This window comes from Mirounga angustirostris, unplaced genomic scaffold (assembly GCF_029215605.1).
Source record: "Mirounga angustirostris isolate CCGP_5_RB_7025 unplaced genomic scaffold, mMirAng1.0.hap1 SCAF_5, whole genome shotgun sequence".
In the NCBI taxonomy this organism is placed as follows: domain Eukaryota; kingdom Metazoa; phylum Chordata; class Mammalia; order Carnivora; family Phocidae; genus Mirounga; species Mirounga angustirostris.
The window spans coordinates 155,635,922-155,645,586 of NW_026991713.1; the positions used below are offsets into that span (position 1 = coordinate 155,635,922).

General features: G+C 41.6%; 1 protein-coding gene across 13 annotated transcripts in view; it reads right to left on the reverse strand.

Annotated features, from left to right (window-relative positions):
- LOC135364550 (acyl-coenzyme A synthetase ACSM1, mitochondrial-like) overlaps window positions 1-9,659 on the reverse strand; it is a 23,582-nt gene extending 13,923 nt beyond the window's left edge. For all 13 annotated transcript variants that reach the window (XR_010411882.1, XR_010411881.1, XR_010411880.1 and 10 more), the window contains exons 1-3: window positions 9,513-9,659; window positions 1,713-1,818; window positions 1,254-1,325 (exon numbers count right to left, since the gene is read on the reverse strand). Coding sequence is in view for 9 of the 13 variants with exons in the window: in XM_064592701.1 (XP_064448771.1) it covers window positions 1,254-1,325; window positions 1,713-1,818; window positions 9,513-9,535 (201 nt within the window). In the remaining 4 variants the exon portion in view is untranslated. The remainder of the gene's footprint in view (window positions 1-1,253; window positions 1,326-1,712; window positions 1,819-9,512) is intronic.
- Between the last annotated feature and the right edge of the window lie 6 nt (window positions 9,660-9,665).

The window sequence follows — 9,665 nt, forward strand, 5'->3', positions numbered from 1 at the left end:
CCAAGAGAGCATTATACTTCTTTTTAAAAAAATATTTATCCATTTATTTTAGAGAGATAGAAAGAGTGCAAGAGTGCTTGAATGGGGTTTGGGGAGCAGAGGGAGAGAGAGTCTTAAGCAGACTCCCCGCTGAGCATGGAGCCCTATGCAGGGGCTCAATCCCACGACCCATGAGATCACCACCTAAGCTGAAACCAGGAGTCGGAAACTCAACCCACTGAGCCAACCGAGAGCTCCCAATTATCCTTATTTTTGCTTGTCTGTTTCCCTCAGTGAATAACAAGCATCCTGAGAATAGAGACTGCCCCATTCATCTCTACTACCCTAGTATCTAGGGCAACACTTACTTAAAAACAAGAGTAACAGCAAGGTGAGCATGTACAAGAGGTTGGACATTGTAGCCAGAGCTTTATATACTTCCTTTCGTTTCCCTTATCACAACCCAGCGAGACTGGGTTATATTTCCATTTTGGAGACAGAGAAGCAGAGACTCTGGAAGGTTCAGTGCTATGCCAGTGGTCTTGAAGCCTGTAATTGGCAAGCTGAGATTTGAACCGGGGTCTGAGTTCCTGAGAGGGAAAGCTCTTCCTCCTTTGCTATGTTGCTGCTCACAGTACAGGCATGTGGAAAATGTCCCAGAGATGAGTCAGTGGCTATGCAAATACTTTGTGAAATACAGCACCACCTGGGTATGAGGCAGTATTCTGTTGTTGCAAAGAGTTGATACAAAGGAACCTGGATCATGGGTATATTGTAGTTCTCATCCCACCCTCCTCCTTGTCCAAATATAAACTATGAACCATACAAGAACTAACCTAGAGTCTTAATATTTCTTAGGCCTGGAAGCGGACCAATTAACTGATGATTTAAAAGCATATTTTTTTTTGCAAAAAAGTCAAGACGAGTATGTGAATTGAGGCTAAAATAGTCATTTTGCTCCAGCTCCTGAGATGGTAGTCGTCTGTCTGTCAGTTACAGGGATAACAAGGAGGCTGGGGAAAGTGGCCCAGCAACAGAAATGACTTGAGAATTGTGTTGGAAGATACCTGCCCCTGCCCCTACTATCATTAATAACGTTTTTCTGGTTTAAGACATGCCTGATACTCTGAATGTCCTGTCACCTGGCTAGTCAGTGATGCCTTTGGGAGTCACACTATGTGTGTGTGTATGTGTGTGTGTCTGTGTGTGTGTGTTGGTATATACAGAAAGTCTCTGTTCCCTCCCCCACTCTAGCTAGTGTCCCACAATCAAACCTGTGTGCTGTCCACATGAGCATCCAGAAATGAACTTCTGGGGCCAGCTCCTGGCTGCCTGTGGTTGCCACCCTAGGAAGGAATGAAGTAGGCAGGACTTGCTGATGGTGGGCTCCATGTTACTGGAGAGAACCTCCCATCCCGCCACCCCTCCTGGGCTCCCTAGAGCTAATGATCCCAGGGATGGTAGCACCATGTCCTTACACCCCTTTTCAAAGTTTTGTCCAATAGTTTTCAGGACATTGGCCTCTTGACAAACTGATGAGCTGTGAATTGTCTTTGTGCAAATTGATTTGGGGCAAATTAGCCTAGAACTCTGAAGCCTCCCATTGGCTTCAGGCAATGTGTGAGCAGAGTGGGGCCTCTGCATATACATGGTTCAGCTCGTCTGCTGGGCTCAGTGGCTCAGCACATCCTGACTGATCAAGAAAGTACCATCTACCTACTGTTTCTACCTACTGTTTCTGACTGTCCGTAGACCTCGTAGAGCAGAAGACCTGTCCGTTTTCTCCACTGCTCTTGATCCTCTGGCAGCAGAGAGTGCTCCAGGGTAGGGAACCTGAGACTTAGGGGAAGGCAAAGTGACAAGAGAACTTGCAGTCAGGCCTTGGATGTTCTGCCCCAGGCCCAGAGTGTTAAGAGCTCAGAGCCTCGTCATCTGGATCATTCATGCTTCTGCTTCCTCATGTTCTTAGTTGCCTTTGGGGCAATTTGCTGGTGGTCAAAGCCAACTGGAAGTCACTCACTTCCTGTCAGTTCATGTTAACTCTTCTGGCAAGGGGTGGGTGGTGGCGGTGAGGCTAATGGGTTTGGATCAAAGGTTTGGATCAACTTTGGAAGCTGACATAAAAAGATGGCAAAGATGTATTTATCAGACCTTGTCTTCACACTCTCTGTGGCTATGAGGGGTATTTTATAAACTGTAAGGTGGTAGGGGATAAGATCCCAAGAGCATGTTAGGATGCTAACAGAACTGCATTGCCTTCTCTGAAGGGTAGGGTCATGTGAATTGAAGGGCTTTTGTATTTCTGAGCAGAGAATGCAAGTTAGAGGGTAGAAATGAATTGCCCAGGACATCAAGGAAGACTGGGATGTGTGTAGGAAAGGAGAGAAGGGTTATGGTAGCAGCCCTGAGAGAAAGAATTTCAGAGAGCCAAAAAGTTGGCTGTGAACATCTGTAGTAGGTACATTGCATGATGTAAATCCTCTTCTTCATTTTTCCCCATAACATTTTCTGCTAATAAAAAAACAACCACAAAATAATGATGGATTCCCTGAAGGACGTGGGGAGAAGTGATTGAGGTCTCAGTACCAGGTGGCCTGGGGCTGAGCCGGGTCAGCTCTTGGGGATGAGAGAGGTAGCAGACATCTGGTTCACCTTCTCATCCTCATCACCCTGTCCTGGTACATCAGAGTCAGAGTCAGGGACAGGAGGGCTGAGGGTGTCTTCTTCATTCTTCTGCAGCTTTATCCAAAGTAGGTAAAATGGGCAGATTCTCTGATGCAGTCATTAGCTATGCTTTGGTTGTATTTTTACTGGGTTTGGACAAAGATCATTGACTGAGGAATGTTCAAAAAGTAGCTTAATATGAGCTTTGAAATACAGATGGAAACAGGATCCAAACAGCTTGAGGCTTCATGAATAAAATCAAAACTGTGTTTCAGAGTTAGCTTCATAAGGGTAGCCACAGAACACCTTAATATTTTAATTCTATATTTACGACATGTTACTCTGATTTTTGAAGTAGCCGTTTTAATCTCAGACTCTTTAAAAGATACATAAATGCCCATAAGTTTCAAAGAGCAGATTTCAGGTTAGCTGAAATTAACCTGCAAACATGGGGAAATGCAAAAATAAAACTCTACAGTAAGATAACACTATATATCCATCAGATTGACAAAAATTAAAAACTCTGACAATAACAAATATTGCCAACGTTATGGAACAATGGGAATTCTCCTCTCCTGCTAATGGGAGCATTTCAATACTTTGGAAAATCGCATGGTAAAATGTCATGTCAGTGTGAACTAGCAATTCGTCTTCCAGAAAAATGCTACAGAAATGCATGCTTATATGCACCAGCGTACATGTACAAGAATTCAATGCAGCATTAATCACTAATAGCCCCAAAATGAAAACTACCCAGTGTCCATTAATGGTAGAACAGATAAAAAACACATCATGTTTTTATACAATGGGATATTATACAGCAATGAAACTTAACTACAGCAACATAGACACATCTTAAAAACATAATACTGAAAAAAGAAGCCAAAGATTACAGAGTAATATATGATTACACACATAAAGATCAAAAGCAAGTAAAATATGATAATTTGTTTAGGGGTATTTCCTTAGGAGGTAAACTATAAGGGAAAACAAGGAAAGGAATACCATAAAAGTCAAGACAGTAAATGCCTTTAGGGAAGAAAGAGAGCCATGCTAAGGAGCATCCTACTGAAGAATGAATGGGTCAACCAGGAAATTAAAGAAGAATTAAAAAAATACATGGAAACCAATGAAAATGAAAACACAACTGTTCAAAATCTTTGGGATGCAGCAAAGGCAGTCCTAAGAGGAAAGTATAGAGCAATACAAGCCTTTCTCAAGAAACAAGAAAGGTCTCAAGTACACAACCTAACCCTCCACCTAAAGGAGCTGGAGAAAGAACAGCAAATAAAGCCTAAACCCAGCAGGAGAAGAGAAATCATAAAGATCAGAGCAGAAATCAATGAAATAGAAACTAAAAGAACAGTAGAACAGATCAACGAAACTAGGAGCTGGTTCTTTGAAAGAATTAACAAGATTGATAAACCCCTGGCCAGACTTATCCAAAAGAGAAGAGAAATGACCCAAATCAACAAAATCATGAATGAAAGAGGAGAGATCACAACCAACACCAAAGAAATACAAACAATTATAAGAACATATTATGAGCAACTCTATGCCAGCAAATTAGACAACCTGGAAGAGATGGATGCATTCCTAGAGATGTATCAACTACCAAAACTGAACCAGGATGAAATAGAAAACCTGAACAGACCTATAACCACTAAGGAAATTGAAGCAGTCATCAAAAATCTCCCAAAAAACAAAAGCCCAGGGCCAGATGGCTTCCCAGGGGAATTCTACCAAACATTTCAAGAAGAATTAATACCTATTCTTCTGAAACTGTTCCAAAAAATAGAAACGGAAGGAAAACTTCCAAGCTCATTTTATGAGGCCAGCATTACCTTGATCCCAAAACCAGACAAAGACCCCATCCAAAAGGAGAATTATAGACCAATATCCCTGATGAACATGGATGCAAAAATTCTCACCAAAATACTAGCCAATAGGATCCAACAGTATATTAAAAGGATTATTCACCATGACCAAGTGGGATTTATCCCTGGGCTGCAAGGTTGGTTCAACATCCGCAAATCAATCAATGGGATACGATACATTAACAAAAGAAAGAACAAGAATCATATGATCCTCTCAATAGATGCAGAAAAACCTTTTGACAAAGTACAGCATCCTTTCTTGATCAAAACTCTTCAGAGTATAGGCATAGAGGGTACATACCTCAATATCATAAAAGCCATCTATGAAAAACCTACAGCGAATATCATACTCAATGGGGAAAAACTGAGAGCTTTCCCCCTAAGGTCAGGAACGCGGCAGGGATGTCCACTATCACCACTGCTCTTCAACATAGTATTGGAAGTCCTAGCCACAGCAATCAGACAACAAAAAGAAATCAAAGGCATCCAAATCAGCAAAGAAGAAGTCAAACTCTCACTCTTTGCAGATGATATGATACTTTATGTGGAAAACCCAAAAGACTCCACCCTGAAACTGCTAGAACTCATACAGGAATTCAGTAAAGTGGCAGGATATAAAATCAATGCACAGAAGTCAGTGGCATTCCTATATACCAACAACAACACAGAAGAAAGAGAAATTAAGGAGTCGATCCCATTTACAATTGCACCCAAAACCATAAGATACCTAGGAATAAATCTAACCAAAGAGACAAAGGATCTGTACTCAGAAAACTATAAAATACTCATGAAAGAAATTGAGGAAGACACAAAGAAATGGAAAAACGTTCCATGCTTATGCATTGGAAGAACAAATATTGTGAAGATGTCAATGCTACCTAGAGCAATCTACACATTCAATGCAATCCCCATCAAAATACCATCCACTTTTTTCAAAGAAATGGAACAAATCATCCTAAAATTTGTATGGAACCAGAAAAGACTCCACATAGCCAGAGGAATGTTGAAAAAGAAAAGCAAAGCCGGCGGCATCACAATTCCGGACTTCCAGCTCTATTACAAAGCTGTCATCATCAAGACAGCATGGTACTGGCACAAAAACAGACACATAGATCAATGGAACAGAATAGAGAGCCCAGAAATGGACCCTCAACTCTATGGTCAATTCATCTTTGACAAAGCAGGAAAGAATGGTCCAATGGAACAAAGACAGTCTCTTCAACAAATGGTGTTGGGAAAATTGGATAGCCCCACATGCAGAAGAATGAAACTGGACCATTTCCTTACACCACACACAAAAATAGACTCCAAATGGTTGAAAGACCTCAATGTGAGACAGGAGTCCATCAAAATCCTAAAGGAGAACACAGGCAGCAACCTCTTTGACCTCAGCCGAAGCAACTTCTTCCTAGAAACATCGCCAAAGGCAAGGGAAGCAAGGGCAAAAATGAACTATTGGGAATTCATCAAGATAAAAAGCTTTTGCAAAGCAAAGGAAACAGTCAACAAAACAAAAGACAACCGACAGAATGGGAGAAGATATTTGCAAATGACATATCAGATAAAGGGCTAGTATCCAAAATCTATAAAGAACTCATCAAACTCAACACCCAAAGAACAAAGAATCCAATCAAGAAATGGGCAGAAGACATGAACAGACATTTTTCCAAAGAAGACATCCAAATGGCCAACAGACACATGAAAAAGTGCTCAATATCGCTCGGCATCAGGGAAATCCAAATCAAAACCTCAATGAGATACCACCTCACACCAGTCAGAATGGCTAAAATTAACAAGTCAGGAAACGACAGATGTTGGTGGGGATGCGGAGAAGGGGGCACCCTCCTACACTGTTGGTGGGAATGCAAGCTGGTGCAGCCACTCTGGAAAACAGTATGGAGGTTCCTCAAAAAGTTGAAAATAGAGCTACCCTATGATCCAGCAATTGCACTACTGGGTATTTACCCCAAAGATACAAAAGTAGGGATCCGAAGGGCTACGTGCACCCTGATGTTTATAGCAGCAATGTCCACAATAGCCAAACTGTGGAAAGAGCCAAGATGTCCATCGACAGATGACTGGATAAAGAAGATGTGGTATATATATACAATGGAATATTATGCAGCCATCAAAAGGAATGAGATCTTGCCATTTGCAACGACGTGGATGGAACTGGAGGGTGTTATGCTGAGCGAAATAAGTCAATCAGAGAAAGACATGTATCATATGACCTCACTGATATGAGGAATTCTTAATCTCAGGAAACAAACTGAGGGTTGCTGGAGTGGGGGGTGGGGTGGGAGGGATGGGGTGACTGGGTGATAGACACTGGGGAGGGTATGTGCTCTGGTAAGCGCAGTGAATTGTGCAAGACTGTTGAATCTCAGATCTGTACCTCTGAAACAAATAATGCAATGTATGTTAAGAAAAAAAAAAGAAGAAGATAGCAGGAAGGGAAGAATGAAGGGGGAAATCGGAGGGGGAGACGAACCATGAGAGACGATGGACTCTGAAAAACAAACAGGGTTCTAGAGGGGAGGCAGGTGGGAGGATGGGTTAGCCTGGTGGTGGGTATTGAGGAGGGCACATTCTGCATGGAGCACTGGGTGTTATGCACAAACAATGAATCATGGAACACTTCATCTAGAACTAATGATGTAATGTATGGGGATTAACATAAGAATAAAAAAATATACATATAAAAAAAGAGATTTCCATTTTTTCTATAAAGGGAAGCCTCCTTTTAATTACTTTTAAATATAAATATTATTTATTCAACCTTTCTAATAATAAAACTCTATGTTATATATAGAAAGCTTTGAAAAACTAAGAAAAAGGCCAAAGAAAATTCTTTTCACTCATAATCCCACCATTACTACTCACTTTAACGTTTGGATATATGTCCTTCTCTTATTTCTCTATGTACATATATTATTTTATAAAATTGGAATTACATTCTACCTACTGGCTATCAATCTTGCTTTTTTACTTATGATTTTCACATAGAGGTAAATCTTTTTATGTAACAGAAAAAAAATTTTTAAAGATTTTATTTATTTATTTCACAGAGAGAGACACAGCAAGAGAGGGAACACAAGCAGGGGGAGCGGGAGAGGGAGAAGCAGGCTTCTCACTGAGCAGGGAGCCCGATGTGGGGCTCGATCCCACGACCCTGGGATCATGACCTGAGCGGAAGGCAGACGCTTAACAACTGAGCCACCCAGGCGCCCCTATATAACAGAAAATTTTTTTAATTTCACAGCATGCTACCAAAAGGAAATATCATGATTTATTGAACATATCCACTATTATTGGAAATTTTCTTCATTTCCAATGTTTCATATTAAACATACTTTTTCAGTGAGTAACCTTGTTAACTCTTTAAATGCCATTTTAATTATTTCCTATGAAAAATTATCAAAAGCCAAATTTCTGAGTTAAAGGCTGGGTAATTTTTTTCCTACTCCCTGCTGAGCAGGGAGCCTGAGGCAGGGCTTGATCCCAGGACCCTGGGATCATGACCTGAGCTGCAACCGCTTAACTGACTGAGCCACCCAGGTGCCCCTAATGATTCAACACTTTGATACAACGCTTGGCGCTCATCACAGGTGTATTCGTTAATCCCCATCACATATTTCACTCATCCCCTCCCCTTGGGTAATCATTTGTTTGTTCTCTATAATTAAGATTCTGTTTCTTGTTTTTTAAAAGTTCTAATATTACAAAATTTCTTGAAGGGATAGTGCTTAATATTTTCAAACTTTGACAAGATAACTCAGACACACTGATACCAAAAAAATCTCTTTCTGCCCCATAATATAGAGATTCCAAATAAGAGATTCCAGCATCTCATACACCTATTTGGATTATTATGCTACTTGAGAAGGAGTTGCTTACACAGTTTTACCAAAATTCATTAGAACTTTAATAAGCAGATTTTTTTTTAGATACAAGAACCTAGACTAACTGGTCTTGTGGTTTCCATAGCAGGCAAGTCAAGTGCTGTTAGATCTGTGGATGTTTGGGGCACTGGGTGGCTCAGTCGGGTGGACGTCTCCCTTCAGCTCAGGTCATGATCCCAGGGTCCTGAGATCAAGCCCCATGCCGGGCTCTCCGCTCAGTGGGGAGTCGGCTTCTCCAACTCCCTCTGTGCTCTCTCCCTGTGTTCTTTCTCTTTCTCTCTCTCTCTCAAATAAGTAAAATCTTTTTTTTTTAAGGTTTTATTTATTTATTTGACAGAAAGAGAGAGCACACAAGCAGGAGGAGTGGGAGAGGGAGAAGCAGGCATCCCGTGGAGCAGGGAGCCCGATGTGGGGCTGATCCCAGGACCCTGGGATCATGACCTGAGCCGAAGGCAGACGCCTAATGACTGAGCCACCCAGGTGCCCTTAAAATCTTTTTAAAAAAAGAATCTGTGGATACGCTACAGAATGATCAAGCAAAATGAGGTTGTCTGTGCTAAGGGGTATTTGTACTAATCACTGTGTTGTGTTTCTGGTGTAAGAACATAAATCCAAAGTCACCTTCTGATAGAAAGCCATGGACAGTGTGGAAATTAAAGGCACAATTTAAGAGCAGTGATTGTGTTTGATGGATGATGAGCCTAAGAAAATAGAAGCCAGCGTCCCTTGCACACACGGCCACTGGCCCTATGCTAAATGCTATGCTTGCACTGCATCATTTCAGCCTCAGGAAAAAACCTCTGGGTAAAGTACCATCCTTATTCCTGTTTCCAGATGGGAAGAAAAAAAAAAAAAAGACCTGGTGCTAACAGAAGTCACCAACAAAGATCTATGTGCGTTTTCTCTCTGGGAAGCACCTGGAGAGTGCAGATTTTGTGTTATTTCTCTCTATCTCCCTTCAGGGCTAGCACAGTGCTCAGCTCATGCCATTAAATGATTGTGGAAGTTACGTAAATTTAGGTTTCTGAATTTGTTCTTCTCTCAGGTGAGCTGGGAGGAATATGCTTCAGCGAGAGTCCACATGGCTTACCTCACAGGGGACAGAGGGATCATGGATGAAGATGGTTCCTTCTGGTGGACTGGTAGAGCTGATGATGTCCCAGGTGTGTTGGGGTCAGAGGCGGTAAATGCTTGTGGTTACTGCTATTGAGCGTGGGGCTGTGGTGGTCTGGGGAGGGCTCTG